This window comes from Chiloscyllium plagiosum, chromosome 10 (assembly GCF_004010195.1).
Source record: "Chiloscyllium plagiosum isolate BGI_BamShark_2017 chromosome 10, ASM401019v2, whole genome shotgun sequence".
In the NCBI taxonomy this organism is placed as follows: domain Eukaryota; kingdom Metazoa; phylum Chordata; class Chondrichthyes; order Orectolobiformes; family Hemiscylliidae; genus Chiloscyllium; species Chiloscyllium plagiosum.
The window spans coordinates 76,066,440-76,084,734 of record NC_057719.1 but is presented as its reverse complement, the minus strand read 5'-3'; the positions used below and the strand labels follow the sequence as shown (position 1 = coordinate 76,084,734).

At 41.5% G+C, this 18,295-nt stretch overlaps 1 protein-coding gene across 1 annotated transcript in view; it reads left to right on the top strand.

Annotated features, from left to right (window-relative positions):
• LOC122553793 (deubiquitinase DESI2) overlaps positions 1-18,295 on the top strand; it is a 239,845-nt gene that overhangs the window by 175,511 nt on the left and 46,039 nt on the right. Inside the window, exons 2-3 of the mRNA XM_043698127.1 lie at positions 4,466-4,538; positions 6,977-7,070. Coding sequence (XP_043554062.1) covers positions 4,466-4,538; positions 6,977-7,070 — 167 coding nt within the window. The remainder of the gene's footprint in view (positions 1-4,465; positions 4,539-6,976; positions 7,071-18,295) is intronic.

Sequence of the window (18,295 nt, the reverse complement as noted above, 5' to 3'; positions counted from 1 at the left end):
TCCCTGGGGCCGGGGAGTCCAGAACTAGAGGGCATAGGTTTAGGGTGAGAGGGGAAAGATATAAAAGGGACCTAAGGGGCAACTTTTTCACGCAGAAGGTGGTACATGTATGGAATGAGCTGCCAGAGGATGTAGTGGAGGCTGGTACAAGTGCAACATTTAAGAGGCATTTGGATGGGTATATGAATAGGAAGTGTTTGGAGGGATATGGGCTGGGTGCTGGCAGGTGGGACTAGATTGGGTTGGGATATCTGGTCGGCATGGACGGGTTGGACCGAAGGGTCTGTTTCCATGCTGTACATCTCTATGACTCTAACTAAAGACAGTTATAGTGTGGAAAGGTAAAATGTGGCAGCGCTGGCTTGGAGAGCCAATTTGTGTGCTGTATTATTTTTCTTTGTTAGTTTAGATTAGATTACCTACAGTATGGAAACAGGCTCGTCGGCCTAAACCTATGCTCCAAAGAGCAACCCACCCAGACCCATTCCCCTACCCTATATGTTTACCCCTGACTAACGCACCTAACACTATCAGCAATTTAGCTTGGCCAATTCACCTGACCTGCACATCTTTGGACTATGGGAGGAAACCAGAGCGCCCTGAGGGAACCCACACAGACCCTGGGAGAATGTGCAAACCCCACACAGACAGTTGTCTGAGGCAGGAATTGAACTTGGGTCCCTGGTGCTGTGAGGCAGCAGTGGTAACCACTGAGCCACCGTGCTGCCCCCTTAGGGGAGCCCTTTTTATCAGTATCAAAAAGCCTCCAGGCAGGTCAAGTGCAAAAGACTCACTTTCTTTCTCATCTACCCCAAGGAAAGAAAAGACACATAAGCTGTATCAATATGGTCCTGACCTGGAGACTGTCTTATTGCTGCCATTACACAATGTTGGTATTCAATGCCAGATCACGATAACCTTTTACTGTGGGTCCACAGTCAGTAGCAACTGGAGCAGACGCTGCCAATACTAGTCTCAGTTGGGCTCCAAAAAGCAGATAACAGAGAGAGCATGCTTTCATCTTGGATTGAATTCAAGTTCAGAAGTCAGTGTTTAGAAGGGATACTGAGAAGCCCCACTAAGCTCTATTTAAAATATAATAAACTGCTCTTTCACTTTGAGCAGAGTTTCCAATCTGTATCAGAGAGATTTGAATAAAAAAAAACACGGCTAAGTATGTTCATCTCAAAATATTTGGTGTCAGAATTTTGTTTTTTTTTCTTTGCTTTTTAGCCTAATTATTCCAGGAGACTTAATGAGAAAAGTAGACATAGAATTGCTTTGGAATTAGATCAAACTCTAACAGCTTAATGTGGCAGTGTGAATAATCCACTTAATGTTTCAATCCCTTATCGACTCACTTTTCAAATCCTTTCAATCAGCTGGCGTCTGTCTGACGGTAAATCACAGGCAAGGCCAAAATCTCTGAAACAAGTAGCTCCACACATTCCATGAGCATTTGGTCATGCATCGGGGTCTTGGCTGTACATCAGCAATCGGTAACCCTGTACCCAGATTAACCCTTTACCCCTAAAGGTAATTTCAGTTTGTGGAACATAATTTGACTGCTATTCAAAGGGCAAGTACATGGTACATACCATAGAAATCGGTTGATGGAATGTCAACCATCAAAAACGGTGGGAGTGTTTTCCAGTTGCCTATTTCTACCACTTTCTCCACTTGACTCCAGCCTCTGGAGACTTGAGGTGCCTCTCTCTAGGCTCTGAGCAATAAATAAAACCTAAAAAACCAAGGGGGAGCACCACGAGTCTTTGTATTAATGTTGGAAGACTGAACAGTTGGCACTGGTCGTCGTGAGTGGTAATGTCACTGGTGAATAATCCAGTCTAAGATTTTGTTGACACATTCCATGAGCATTTGGGAATCCAATCATGGCAAATGAGGACATTTGAATTATGTTAAAAAAATGTGGAATAAGAAGCTACTCTCATGATGACCAAAAACCAATCTGGCCGCTACTTCTTAGACTAGATTCCCTACAGTGTGGAAGCAGGCCCTTCGGCCCAACCAGTCCACACCAACCTTCCGAAGAGTAACCCACCCAGACCCATTTCCCTCTGACTAATGCACATAACACTACGGGCAATTTAACACGGCCAGTTCACCTAACCTGCACATCTTTGGACTGTGGGAGGAAACCCACACAGACATAGGAAGAACATGCAAACTCCACACAGACAGTTGCTCAAACTTAGAATTGAACCCAGGTCTCTGGCGCTGTGAGGCAGCAGTGCTAACCACTGAGCCACTGTGCCACCCATTCTCCCTCACCTTTGCGAGCCTGCATAGCTGTTAATGGGCTTTGCTTATAAATTAATCAAATGGAAAACCTAAGTAATTTAATAGTGGTGGTTAATAGGTAAAAATAGCCATTGCTGATTTAGTAATGGTTAAAAAGAAGTTGTGTGTAAGAGCGTTTCTGAATACATAATGAAATGAAAGAACCTATCTGATTCACAAATGTCCTTTGGGGAAGGAAATCTACCACCCTTACCTCACATCCACAGCAATGTGATTGACTATTAATTGCCCTCTGGGCAATTAGGGATGGGCAACAAGCACTGGCCCTGCTCGTGATGCCCACATCCCATGAGTGAATGTTTAGAACTCCCAGGATCAAACTGTACCAGCCTTACCAAAGAAGCAACAGCTCTATAGAGACAATTAGTGACAGGAACAGCCCAGTCACATCTGATTTACAAGATCTCTGGGTCATAGCCACTGTACACTTTCTAGTTACATTGCAGTAGAGAAGATGCAGCATTCTTTGCACATTAATATTAACAGCCTTCCCTCCCTAACAGCACTGTAGGTGTACATGAACCACGCAGACCTCAGTACTTCAAGAAGTTGACTCATCACCACCTTCTCAAGGGCACCTAGGTTGGGTATAAATGCTCACCTAGTCAAGCACACCCATATCTCTTGAAAGGGTTTCCAAAAATTGCTACTGGTCATTGCATCGTGAGCCCCAAATGTTTCTGGAAATGTTCATATTCATTGTTAAATCCTGCAAGCAAAAATTCTGTAGGATGAAATATTTTTAATGCTGGAATCATTCAATTCTGCCTACTGAAGAGATCATTCACATTTTAATTTCTTGCCAGATCTAAATGCTTCTGAGAAGTTTCGCAATGATGATACTGCTTTTAATACCATTGAGAAACATTGGTCTCTCATTCATTTTTCATATTGTCAAAAAGGAGTCAGGACATGGAAGTCAGTGATATCTGCTCACATGGTTGCTTTCTGCCTACCTTAATAAAGCAGATTTAAATTCCCCTCATGTGAGTGACAATGTCTAATGGCAAATTTTATTTCTTGTGATCATTTATACTTATCATGGTTGGAGGTATGAGAATCAGAGGATAGAACATTTTCAGTTCTAGTTTGGCATATAGACTCAAACTCTCCCTAAGTAATGAATAGATTAATTTGAAAAGCCTCATTTTGTGCTGTAAATGTTTCCTAGTGGGCTTTAATCTTGAATATTTTACATTGAAATTTGGCTTCTAAAATTAACCAAGGATTTGTCAGGCTGAATCATCATTAATGATATAATCTATACAATGGGAATAATTCATTGCAGCAATACATAGAATTTTAGAATTAGAATTAGACTTTATTGTCGCATGTACTCAAGTCTAGGTATACTTGAGTATAATGAAAAGTGTACAAAGTTCCTGTTCTCCCGCACCATCTTGATTACAATTTTAAAAAGAACAACAGCAGAAATAAAAGAAAGCCAAAACATCTAAGTCTTAAAGTCTAAGTCTTATCTCTATAAAGGTATTTTGAACCACGGATGCAGGCACCTTGACCTAGCCAAGGCCTGAAGTCTCGGTCATCTTAATCTAAACACCAAAGGATGAGGGCGATCTGACAGAAATTTACAAAATTATGAGGGGCATAGTCAGAGTCTTTTACCCAGAGTAGAAATGTCAGTTACTAGGAGATGGAAGGTAAAACGGGGTAAGTTTAAACGAGATGTGAGAGTTTTTTTTCACAGAAGATGATAATGCCTGGAATGCACTGCCAGAGGAGGTGGTGGAGGCGGATACAATAACTGCATTTAAGGAGCACCTTGATAGATATATAAATAGGCAGGGAATTGAGGGATATGGATTGCACAGAGGCAAAAGGTTTTTAGTTTAGAAAGGCATCACGTGTTGCCACAGACCTGATGGACCAAAGGACGTGTTCCTGTGCTGTACTGTTCTTTGTTCTTAGCTTACAGTAATTGGCAGATTTTAAAGGTTACACTGCTATATATGGTGTGTTATAGTACATTTAAATTGAAATTAAATTCATGATAAAGGTCAATGTGTTGTTCATTTTGCAAAGGCGAAACAGAATAACTATGTCTTTGCTACTAGGTGCTGCAATGCTAAACATCATGAGCATCCCATTAATGTATCATTTAACCTTTGTGTTTCCTTTGCAGTATTGGATTAATGAATACACATCCACTCTTGGAATCGGAGTTTTTCATTCTGGTATTGAGGTCTATGGAAGAGGTAAGCGTCCAAAAGTCTGCACTACCCCACTTTACTTTCCAGCATAGCCCAAGGAATCAAATGAATAAACTTCATTAGCTTAATTTAGAAAGATGATCAAAAATAGGCAAGAAATTATTTATGTCAGTATTAGAACTAAATGCAAGTCTGATTAAAGCGTGTTTCTCAATTTGTCTTACAATATTGCGATTAAACGTAACCTATCTTTCTGTCCTCAAGTTTCTCAAATATTTCCTCTGATTACAGAAGCAGAATTAGTAGGGACAACTATCTAGTCATTCCCAGAACATGCACTTATATATGTTAATGCACCTTTCACAATCCTCAGTAACAGTCCTTCACAAATATCTGTACTCTTCTATTGTTAAATTTTCAACACTGTCCATCTCTACTTCCTCCCTGTGTCTTTCCACTATTATGGCCAGCATACATGAACAGACTTCATTATAAAAATTGCGAAGTCTAGATAGAGATCCAAGGTGGAGCCTGCAAGAAATAAGTTGAAAAGGAGACTTAGTGAAATAAATCACAATTTAATAGGCAACACCAGACTTGGCTTCAGAAATTCCATGATGCTGCAACTGTTTCACAGAGAATATAATGGGATATTCATGTCATTAAGTCATACTAGGCTATACGTTTTACCAAAATCCTTGGTCAATCATTATGTCCAGCACCCCAACACTCCCATTCCTATTCAAGTAAAAGAAATTTGTGAGTTTCCTATAATTAAGCTAATTCTTTGCTCTATTCACTTAGATTGAAAGGTAATAGACAGGAGCTTAGCCATCTGGGACAACATGAGCTCTAGTTCTCAGTGTGGGAGGGATGTAAAAGCTGTGGTACTATTTCTCTGGAATCACATGAATAGACGTTGTTTCAATAAAATAATCTTTGACATTTCAGCAAACATAAGTTATCATCAAATTCATTCTGAGTGAGTAAAAGATCTTTAAATTTATTTTCATTGTGAACAAATTCCAACTCATACATTGGAAAAATCTTTGCTGTCGATTGATATATTTAATTAGGAGCTAAAACCTATTGTAATATTCCTTTCTCATAATTATGTTGCAGGTTTATTGTATGTTATGTATAGTGTACGGCACTAATGTGCCTGCATACAGTGTTAATGAAAGTGAATATTTGTTTAATCTGAGACTTTAAAATAATTCCTGTCATCTCAACATCAAAGATTTCAATGCTCTAATCGCTAATTTTCTGAAAACTGAATTCATGACAACTGGGTATGATCAGAGGTTCAATTGTTTCTTGCAAGTGATCAAGTTTAACATAGTGAGAGGTTTTAAGATTCAAGTCATGCAAATATTGATCTGTTTAAGTAAATAATTGATATGAATGGTATAAACTATTGCTGCACAACTTCTCTATGTCTCTATTATGTCTTGTGTGGCATATTCTTGGGATGAAGATGTTAGTTTCGAAGGAAAAGCTGAACACATTGAGATTACACCTGCTGGCATTTAGAACAATGAGAATTGGTTTTATGGAAACCCAGAATTCTTGAGAGGATTTCACATGGTGCATGCTGGGAGGATATTATCGCTTATAGGGCAGTCTGGAACTAGGAGACACAGTTTCGAAATAACTACCATTCAGGACGGAGGTTAAATGTTTTCTCTCCTCTAGAGAGTTGAAATTCCCTTTGTGTGAGAGCAGTGAAGGCTGGGTCATGAAATACAGTCAAAGTTGATTCTTGATTGACACGGGGCTTAAGGTTTTTTGAGGAAAGTTGATGCGCTACCACATTAGATCAACCATGATCTTATCAAATGACAACGGAAGCTTGAAGGGCAGAAGGGCTGACTCATGCTCCTAATGTGTATGTTAGTACCTACATTCGTATTCAAATTACTTTCACAGGAAATATTAGTGTATATTTGGAATGGACAATTCTCGCACAAAATGATGCAATTGAGAACATGTGTCACCAACTGTGGCATTCCTGAAAATCCAGAGATAATGTTGGAATGTTCAGGTTTATTAGTGTGCACTGTTAATGTCGTTATATCATACACAATTTTGACCATCAATTTTATATTGGTTGTTGTGAAGAGTTGGATGGGCCAATGATCAGGAGTGTTGCTGTTTTGGCCTCTGCTTACTTGGGTTTGGAACCAGTCAAGCTTAATGGAAATTGAGCTTCCTCTCCCCGGCAACAATCAGTGTTGTAGATGCAAGATAATAGGCAAGTTCAATTTGCTGCTGCTGCTGCTGGACATAAAGCTTTCCACAATTCAACCTTAATTGCAAATCCCATCCTATGGCAGTGACTTTCATGGGAAATGGAAATGCCAACATTGGTAGCAGACAGAGTGTTCATCTGATGCAAATGATGCACATTGTTGGAAATTAATTTGTAAGACTGGAAATGGCTGTCCTTTCTTGAGTAACCTTCTCTAAATTTCTTTTGGCAGAGTACGCCTATGGTGGTCATCCCTACTCTTTCAGTGGAATATTTGAGATCACTCCAGGAAATGCTACTGAGCTGGGTGAAACATTCAAATTCAAGTAAGGACTCAATGGAGTAAACCTAATGCAGTTCTATACAGACCCAGGTGCACAATGGATCCTTTTTACATGTAATAAGCTGGAATGGACGATATGAAGTTGCTGAGGCAAATAATTCCATCAAGTTATTGAAATTACAAAAATGCTAACAATTTGATAATGTTATATCAAAAGTAAATATTTTAAATCAGTTTCAACCCATGTTTAATGTTCTGATTCCCCCCCCCCTTGAATATAATTGTATTGTAACATTACCAACGTTTGCAATTTGCATGTGAGTCTGGGAATTTCAGGGCAGTTTTATAATCAGTTTCTGCATCATTACAAATTCTGTAAGAAGTATAACCCTTTAAAAATGAAAGATGGCTTAGATTTTTGTTTTCCTTTGGAGGTAGAAATCAGGTCAGGAAGCTGGAATTATGATTATTTTTCAGGCAGCAAAAACAAAATTTCTCTGCCTTTCCCACCCTGTGCTGTTTTTGTCTGACCTTTGCATAAATTAGAAATGACTTTTCTCAGGTCAGTGTCATCACCGTGATGGTTATAGGAAATGTGCAATACCTTCCACATGCTGTTCTCATGTGCTCCTGCTACAAGACAGGTTTTAGAGCTCAGAATTAGTGGGTAAGCCTGATAAGGAGTCAGGGCTACTTGGAAAGGAAAGTGTTAAATATTTTGGCAACTTAATATGGAGTTAATGGATGGTGCATTGTAATATAGATGTTTTTTAACTGCAGTGATTCATTGTTGAGTTCTGTTTTGAAATGCAGTGTGTGTCAGAATGCCTGGTGGAGATTTCACACTATCATGGTAAAGGCCTCTTCACCAGGATGCATTTTCGCATGCACAGCTGAAGTCACACATGCATTCACAGAAAAGTAACCGCTGCAGTCCATTTGCACAGGCACAGATGGACTTCCGATATAAATGCTAGATGATGCCAGCATGCATGCACATGTTCCACATCAAGAGCCAGTCACGCTGAGATTGGAAGTATTCTTTAAGAACATGCATCAAGAGTAATTCTGATTGAACATGTTGCATGAACGTTTCTGCTTATTATTATTATTGCAATAAATCCACGCACTGGCAAGTCCATTTTGCAATGCAACAGTGATGTTCCCATTATCTCAAAAAGGTGCAGGAACAAGCAGGCCACATGCATTTATGTGAATGGAATAAACCAGATATCCTACTGTCCTGGGCTTCTATTGAAATACTTCTACCAATCATCATGACAAGGGTTGAAATGGCTATTGATTTCAGTGAGACGACACTCAGGGGTTTCCCCTGCTGTGTGATTATATGGGCAGCACCAACATTGTTCCAGGCAGCTGTTATTCCATCACTTTACAGTGATGTGGCATTGCATAACTGTGTTTGTGTGTGTGCACAGCATCAACAACAAACACAGAGCTGCCAGTGAGCAGGTAATTGCTGAGTATGTGCTGTTTGATAGCAAGTTCATCAACACCACCCTTCACTTTGCTGAAATTCTACCACAAGGTCCCACAAGAGCAATGTGACCGATTATCAAGAAATTTGGTTTGTGCCATTGGTTGAGGGATAAAGAAACGTTGACCAGATTATGGGGAGAATTCCTGTATTCTAAAGAATGCAATGAGATATTTTATACTCATTTGAACATACAGCCAAGGTCCTGCATCAATATTTCATCAAAAGATTTACGTACTGCCCTTCACAAACTTGGCATATCCCAAATCACAATACCGTCAATGAAGTACTTTTGAAGTATTGTCAGTGTTGTAATGTTGGAGATGTGGCACCAATTTGCATGATGAAACATCAATTTGCTAGTTGCCTAATAGTCTGATTTAGTGATTGAGAGAAATCCTTTGCAGCAGTTGTTCAATACAGCACTTAACCGTCATCTTAATTATGTGCTGAAATTTCAAAATGGGGCTTCACTCCATAGCCTTTGCATTCACTGATGTGAGTTCTGGTTCAGTTGGTTGCCTCTGAACCTTCAGATTCTCAGACTTCAGCACAAGAGTCGAGACTGACACACTGGGTGAGTGCTGCACTGCCTTTCTGATAACACTTTAAACTGAGGCTGCAGCCACCTGCTTGATTAGATGTAAATGATCCCATCCTGACTTTGAAGAAAAGCAGAGGAGCTATACCAAGTGTCCAGATTAACATTTATTCTCATTCTATGTTATAAAAGAAGATTATCTGATCATTGCCACATCACTGGGAGTTTGCTGTTTGCAAATTGGCTGCTGGATCACTTATACAACAGTAACAGTCTGGTATATTTACAACAGTAACAATGTCATGTTATAGGAGTAACAGTCTCATATATTACAATGTAGCAATCTTGTATATTACAACAGTAATACTCTCATATATTACAACAATACTTGTATATTACAACAGTACAAGCTCGTATATTATAACAGTAACAATTTCATGTTACACGAGTAACAATCTCATATAAGATAGCAATCATGTATATTACAAAAGTTATCGTCTCATATTACAACAGTAGTCTTGTATATGACAACAGCAACAATTTCATGTTACAACAGTAACAAGCTCATATAGTACAACATAGCAATTTTCTGAATTACAACAGTAAAATCTCATATTAAACTGTACTTGTATATTACAATAGTAATAGTCTTGTGTTATGGCAGCAATAATCTTATATGTAATGCAACAGTAACAATCTTGTGATATGTTATAGTCGTAGCACTTTGACAAATGTTATGAAGATGTGGGTGTACTGTTCCTTTAAGAGGGTTAAAAGCTAGCAGTGACAGCACCAAGTGTTCTCAATAAGATACAATGTAACATGTGCTCCAGCTACTGGGGTAGCTATGGTAGCTGGTTGCTTGGAGACAAAAACAGATTTAAATTAGGCCAATCAGTTTAAATTATACCCCCCAAAAACCAAACTCCAATCAAATTTGAATTTAGTATATTGACTATCTTAAAAGCCAATGAAACAATTTGATGCTTTGGGGGTATAAGACCAGAGAAAATTGAACAGTTGGGAGGAGAACTGCCAAGCCAATGACATCTGCAAACTGCCCAGAGAATAGCTCTCTTAAAGATACCTTTATCAATCAGTAACCTTGAAGCAGAATCTCCAAGAAGAAGAAAAGACAACAGGAATATAGAGAAGAACCGAAAGTTGCCTGGTTTTGAGATAAGAAGTTTTGTTTTGTAAATCTTAATTGGGAGTTTTATCGGACAAGTTTGTCAGGTTAAATTTCCCGCACACACCCCCCTCCGAGGCAATATAGAGAAGAACCGAAAGTTGCCTGGTTTTGAGATAAGAAGTTTTGTTTTGTAAATCTTAATTGGGAGTTTTATCGGACAAGTATTATAGAAGGGAAGGTAAGAGATAAGTTAGAGGAAGAAATGGTAAATAGTTGTTGTTAATCATTCTCTTTATACTTTAAGAAACAAAGTTATTAATTTTTACTTTAAATACTCTTAAATTTTTACAGATTACTGCATGGGATAAATCTTTTCTGTGTTGTTGGTTTAAATTAAGCAGGAGAGTTTACCCCGTGTTGTAACACAAACTTATTATTGGCTGTAAATTGTTTTGAAACATGGTCCTGAAAAATACTATATAAACGTAAGACTTTCATTTTGCTTCTCGATATATTTAATTGCCATTTATATAACTTCAGTTTCCAAACCTGTTTGCTAGTAAGTGTTGAGCTCAGAATCTAAAAGCAAACTGCTCCTGATTGTATTTACATTAACAGGAATTTTATTCCCCAAGGGACACTCATCTCAGCCTTACACTTAGCTCAATTGTTGTACACAGCACATTTTCAAAACTTGTCCTGCCCCATCATCAGAAAATGAAACAACCTGACACATATTCAGAGTTAAATACTCTGCTCTGTATGATTTAGTTTCAAATTGTTTCATGGAAGTGAACATGCATCACACATTCCACTTGAATTTCCAACAAAACATTTATTGAGAAAATCCAGGAGCATAAAAATTTATTTTATGAAAAGTTTAACATAGCAGCAGAAACCTTCCAGTTATTCCTTTATGCACGTGGACCCGACTCACTGATTAACGTCATCAAAGCTCCAAATCATAGAATGCCTACAGTGTGGAAGCAAGCCATTCAGCCCATCGAATCCCACTGACACTCCAAAGAGTATCCCTCCCAGACCCACCCCATCCCTGTAACCCTGCATTTCCCATGGTCAATCCACCTAACCTGAATATCTTTGGACAGTGGGAGGAAACCAGAGCACCCAAAGAAAACCCACAAGGACAAAGGGAGCATATGCAAACTCGACACAGACTGTCACCCGACGGGACAATTGAACCCGGGTCCCTGGCATGATGAGGCAACAGTGCTAATCACTGGGCCACCGTGCCTCTCACATTATGATAGATGCTCAAAAAATGAACTTTAGCATTAATTGCAAAAGCATTTTTATCAATGAAATAAATTAAACCAGCCAGGTCATTCACTATTTCTATATGGTGCACTCAACTCATCGATCTACACCTCACTCAAGCATTTCGGATGGAATTTTCAGCAGCCCCTAAGTGACAAGGGAAATGACAAGTCAGGTGGAAAAATATGGTAAGATCATCCACGGCGAGATTCTCGATGTCGAGAAAATAATGACCCATTCTGCAACCACGCTTTGAACAGTGGGAAGAGAATCTCGCTGAGCAGTGCATGCATTAGCATGTCTTTAGTACCTAACCGTGCCTCACCGATATGCAATTTGCTATTCTCCCATGGATAGAAATTAGACAGCGATGATCCCCAATGTGAAGGTCAGAGCAGGTAATCCTGGTGTCTCCAACTTGACACTTGCGCCTCTGGACCTCCACCTTGGCAAGGAGTCACCAACACCTGAGGGCACAGTCCACAAGTTGGTGACCACTCAAGCCCTCCCATCCTTAGAGGTTGGCATTGGACATGTACCAGTCCCTTTGCATCCTCTTGGCAAATGTCCGGCCCGCTTATGATACAGATCTTCATTTCACTGCTGCACTTTGGACCATACCTTTCACTGTAATGCTGCTGCAACAGGACATTTCGAAAACAGACAAGCACCAGTTTCATGGGTTACACCAAGACACAGCTGTGGACCCTGCACTGTCTCTTAGCATTCACTTTGTGCTCACTTGGATGCTCACAGTCTCACCTTGCCTTGTCTTTTTCTCATTCAGAATATAAAGGCTCACAGTAGCTCTACTTTATAAACACTCAAACTTTACCAGCATGATCCCATGGAAGGATGTAATTTTAAAGATCCAATATATTAACATTTCCTGTACTTACAAATAGCTATTTTATATTGGTCCTGCATTGGTTCCAACTTACGTGCAATTTGACTTGTGAACAGGCTGAAGATCAGAATCTGTTTGCAACCTGGGGGAGTGTTTATCTCTTGCTTTTAGCGCAGACACAAAGTTTGTTGTGGTTGTCAGCAGTCATCCATCAATGCAGATGAACATGTTGCTGTTTGGTACCATGTTATTTCAATCTCCCACCTACACCATGTGCCAGCAGTGTTAGCAGCAAACACACTGCGTATAACTTGTTAAATGTGAATGCTACACATCTGCAATTCATGCACTAGGACACCCAGATCTCTCTACTCCTCATATGTAATTTATTTAGTTACTTAAATGTAATCAATCTCTTGCTATCTCATTCAGAATATAAAGGCTCACAGTAGCTCTACTTTATAAACACTCTTATAAGTCTCTTATGATGAGACTTACTGCATATGCTTCATCCAAATGGCTAGGTCTCAAAGTTTAAGCGATGTTGCTCTCAGTCAAATCAAAGGAGGCAGCCTTCAGCCAAGAAGTACAGAGCAGTCAGTCAAGTGTCTGTTATTATTTCAGGGTCTTGTACACAGTTAGCAGATATTTGGGCAGTCAGGATTAAGGGTTCCATATCATACATGGAGTGGGCTTCAGACAGACTTGCAGGTCCTGTTTGACCAGTTTGGGGATTTTATAGTAGGTTAGTCAGGGAGCTGCACAGAAATCAGTCTGACTGTCCATCAAAATCAGTTAGGGAACTGGACCACAATCATCTTGCAGGGTCAACTTAATAAGGGAGACAATGCTGTAATCGGGAAATTAGGGAAGTCATTTATGGGGATTGGAGTCAACATGCTGGGATACAGAGCAGGGAGAGCTGTGAAGGGGATAAATTCAACATATTAGTACAGGAGATAATAGTGCTTTGGAGAATCTGAGTAACTTTCTGGGTAATCCAAGATGGAGGACAGCAAAAACTTCTGGCTGTAACAGCTGCTCCTTTTTTGAGGTATTTTAGGTGCTGGAGGTGATTTCCTCAAATTCCGGGAGCAGCAATCACTGTTTTATATGCTGTTGCATTGGTTTGGGACTTTGGAAAAAAAAAGTCAAAACAACAACAGTTTTAAAAGGGAGAAGAACAGACAAAGGAAGCACATGGTGAGGTCATTGCAGGAGAGAGAGAGAGAGAGAACCTGCAGTTACTGCCTTTGCTGTTTGAATTCATGTATCGTTGGACATCGGAGTGCATCTGGGAAAATTAACAAGCAGTGAAATTCACAACAGATCTTGGAGGAACTGTTGGGCGAAGTTCACAGCACAGAATCAGATAAGTTAATTGTTGTTTTAAGTGTGGCCTACAGAGAATCTGCAGTAGTGAATAGGGAGGGTTCTTTCTTGATTATATGTTTTTGGAGATATGTTTCTTGATTAAACTTAAAATATAAGCCAAAACTGTTAACTTAACCTGGGGCAGTGTTTGAAGATGAATAAGACGGTGTTAATTTTTGGGTCTGTAGATTGTGAAGGAGCAATGATGGCCTTTTCTAGAGTGATATATACTTCTTGTCAGATGTGGAAGTTTAAAGAGCATTTAAGGGTTACTGCGGATTATATCTGCCATAAATACTGTTGGCTGCGATTCTTATCAGATCAAATGGATCGGTCGGAGAGAAAGTTAGAAGCAATGAGGAATTTGCAACAGCAACAGTATGTGATGGATGGCAGCTTTAGGAAGAGGGGAATTTCTCAGACACAGTCACATAGATGGATTAACTCCAGGCAGCTAGTGCAGGAGTCTTCTGTGGTTATACCCATTTCAAACAGGTATGCTGTTTTGGAAAATGTAAGGAGTGATGGATTCTCAGGGGAACGTAGCATGAACAGCCAAGTTTCTGGTGTTGAGACTGGCTTTAATGCAACGAGGGGTATGTCGGCTTCCAAGAGATCAGTTGTGTTCGGGCATTCTCTAGTCCAAGTTACAGACAAATGTTTCTGTGGCCAGCAGCGAAAAAGCAGGATGGTGTGTTGCTTCCCTGGTGCCAGGATCAAGGATGTCTCAGAGAGGGTGCAGAATGTTTTCACAGGGGAGAGGGCCCAGCAAGAGGTCATTGTCTACATTGGAACCAACAACATAGGAAGGGAAAAGATTGAGATTCTGAAGGGAGATTACAGGAAGTTAGGCAAAAGTTTAAAAAGGAGGTCCTGGAGAGTAGTAATATCAGGATGTTGAAGAAAACTCTCGAGACTCAGATCTTGAGAACTGATTAGTTTATTACACGATATATCATGGGGAATTCACCGTCCTAACTGTGGCTCGGTGTTACTATGAAGTACATAGAATACTACAGGATTATATAGAGAAAGCAGGTAGGAGCTGATCATTAATTTCACAGTTTGGTATGCTTACAAGTTGGTACTAAATTAGAGGTTAGTTATTAAGGTAAAATTAAAGCACTATTATGCATTCCACAAGTGGACAGAACAAGTGGTATCACCATTTGTTCTAGTTACACAGATTGCCAACACTAAGCAGAGATGTCCCTAATGAGCTGAATGACGTGAAGTGGCAATAACTCGTGAAGGAAGTGGGACTAATTGACAAGTCTATGTCAGCTTGACTGGTTCTACAGCCTGCACTGATCATTCAGCAAAGGGAGGTGACAATATCTTGACACCTCAGGAAGATAAGGCCTACCTTTCACATTACCTCATAGTAAGGAATGCGCAGCCAGCAAAGTTCTGGGAATACAAGATGGTTTCTCAGCTGGATTAGGAAAATGGCTTCCAGGCAAACCATGTTAACTTTTCCTTAAAAATCCCTCCTTTTTCTTTTCATAATCAGAAAAGCAGGTCCAGGGCTTTAACAAAAGGGAGAATGTATCCCGAACCTGAGGGGGTTGTCCGGAGGGGGAGGTTCTGTGTCAGATGGGTAACCCTCGGACTCTGAGTTGATAACCTCCTCAAATCCAGGACTTGAGGGCCTAGGGCTGAGAGGCTTAGTGGTGACTTGAGGGCTCATCGGGAAGGTAACCTTAACTAATTGGGCTGTAGGCAGGGTAGAGGGTGGAAATAATGAGCTGCAGCGTGCACAGCACTGTTTGAGAAAAACAATCAGGAGAGTGATGACCACTAGGGCAATAACCTGCACTGTGAAACCCTGAACAATGGCAAACCCCAAAGACCCAAACCACCTGCCCATCCAGGTCCAAAGATCCCAATGTGAGTTGGCAGTATGAAGCCTAGTGGCCGCCTCTCGAATGTGGTCAGCAGGATTGGTGATATTTTCACTGGCATCAGGGATATAGGTGCAACAGGCAGAGCCAATGAGGGCACATGTGCCCCCCTTCTCAGCCAAAAGGTAGTCTAATGCCATCTGATTCTGGAATGCAACCGTGCAAAGGACAACCATCTCCACATTCATCTCTTTAAAGGCTAAGGCTGTGTCATTGGCCCCCAGGAGGGATGCCAGGTGCCTGGCTTGGATGGTCAGCCGGGCGGTCCCGTAGAAAGGGGTGGATACAGCTAGAAACTGCTCAAATGCGGATAAAGCTCTTTTGGAGCAAGTCCTGAGCTGCTCGAATGGGGATGAATAGAAATGGTAGATGAAGGGGACTACATACCCAACATAGCAGCTACCAATCCAGGAGACTGGTAGCCAAGGGTAGGCCTTATGGCCACAAATGAAATAGGTGCCATTATAGGTACCTAGACAGTCCATCTGGGTGCCAGTCCAAAAGGTCCTAAAAATGATGTTACCCGAAGTCTTATTGGGGGTCTTAAGGTTGAGTATACTGCCTCTTAAAAGAGCAGGAAATAGTTGCAACTGCTGTATCCGGCAACCCTATTTGTTTTAGGAGTCGCTCTTAAAACAAATAGTTTCCAGGGGTGTACCTAGCCCCATGGTATTCATGAGGGCCAGGGCAGGGGGTGTACGCGAGAGGTTGTAATGGGGCTGGAACCAGCCTTTGTACTTGTCCAAGGTATAACCCACTGATTTCCAGTGAGGACAACTATTATCTGTCTGGGCAAGGCCCAATCTCTCGAACCCACTGGGAAGCCGCATCATGGCCACCTCAGAGGACTGATTCCATTCCGACCACCATTCAGCGGTGTCAGATTCGTTGAATGGGATAGGTCGGAGGGGGATTCCCCCTTGAGAATGAATGGGAATGTGAGCACATACCCAGCAGCGGGAACGGTTAATCTCTTTCGCATAGGTATAAGTCATGTGCAGGAAGGTGTTAGTATGTAAATCGCGAATGATAAAATGCAGTGCTCTGTTCCTTTGATCCCATTCAAACCCCACCAGGGGGTATAGAGCTAGGAGGGACGCAGAGAAGAGGCATTCTGGATTAGTGGTGCTGGAAGAGCACAGCAGTTCAGGCAGCATCCGAGGAGCAGGAAAATCGACGTTTCGGGCAAAAGCCCTTAATCAGGAATACAGGTAGAGAGCCTGAAGGGTGGAGAGATTATTTCGGATGCTGCCTGAACTACTGTGCTCTTCCAGCACCATTAATCCGGAATCTGGTTTCCAGCATCTGCAGTCATTGTTTTTACCACAGAGAAGAGGCAGGTAGTCACTCCCCAGATGGCACAGCCGGCGGGCATGCTGGTACTTCCGGTGTCTGTTGTTCAGGGGTTTTCTGGTCAGGTTGTTCGGGCGAAGGCGCCCTTTTGCAATGGGTGGTGTGTGCCCACTCAGGTACTCCTTCAACCTTGACAGCCGTTCAGGTCACCAGGAGGACAAGGTATGGGCCTTTCCACCTCAGAGAAAGAGAATTCTTTTCAATGGATTTTATCATCACATTTTCCCCTGGGTGGAACGGATGCATGGAGCCATTACCCAGTGCAGGAAGGACCTCCTTGGCCAACACATGGTTGTGGGTGATGACCTGGCACGATGACTTGGCATAGTCCAGAAGGGACTCATGAGTCAGAAGCAGTGCCATATCTGCGGGAAGTTTGGGGGGTCGGAGCCCCGTGGGCATCGGGTGGCCCATGAGTACCTCAAAGGGAGTTAGTCCCATAGTTCGATTAATTTGGCCCCAGAGAGTATACAGGGCTAGTGGCAATGCCTCTGGCCAGGGCAGAACTGTATCCTGGGTGACCTTGGTTAAAGTAATTTTAAGGATGCCATTCATCCGTTCCACCATCCCCGAGGACTGGGGCTGATACGGAATGTGGTGTTTCCAAGTAATAATTTTACTAACTCCTTTTGTAACCTCAGCAGTAAAATGCGTCCATCTGTCACTGTTAACACCATTCGGGACACCAAACCAAGGAATCACATTCTTCATGAGACACTTAACCACTGTTCTGGGGAAAGCTTCCACCCATTTGGAAAACATATCCACTATGACCAGCAGGTATTTAAAACCCTGTTTGGTGGGGCATATGGGCAAAATCAATCTGCAAATGATGAAGGGATCCATTGGGGACAGGCCAGTGGTTTAGCATTATTATTCTGTAGGCAGATCATGCAGCGGGAAACTAGCGCTTGTGCTGCAGCAGCGAAGCCGGGAGCATACCAGCTTTGTCTTACTGCATGGATCATTCCCCGTCTTCCTGTGTGACCAACTCCATGGGCAGCCAGTGCCAAAACATGCAGGTGTGATCGGGGGCAGATGATTCTACCATCCGGGTGTTGTACTGGTCCTAAGCTGCCTGAGTCCTTAGCACCTATACATGCCCATCTATCTTTCTTAGCCCAATGGGCGTGCCGCTGAACGGCCACTATCCCATCTGCCGCTAGGTCTAAAGCGTCTTTTGACTTGCCCATCTTGAGAGCTTGTGAAACATATACAGTGTGGGTTAAAGCTGCTCGTTTGGCAGCTTCTGGATCAGTGGTGCTGGAAGAGCACAGCAATTCAGGCAGCATCCGACGAGCAGCAAAATCCACGTTTCGGGCAAAAGCCCTTCATCAGGAA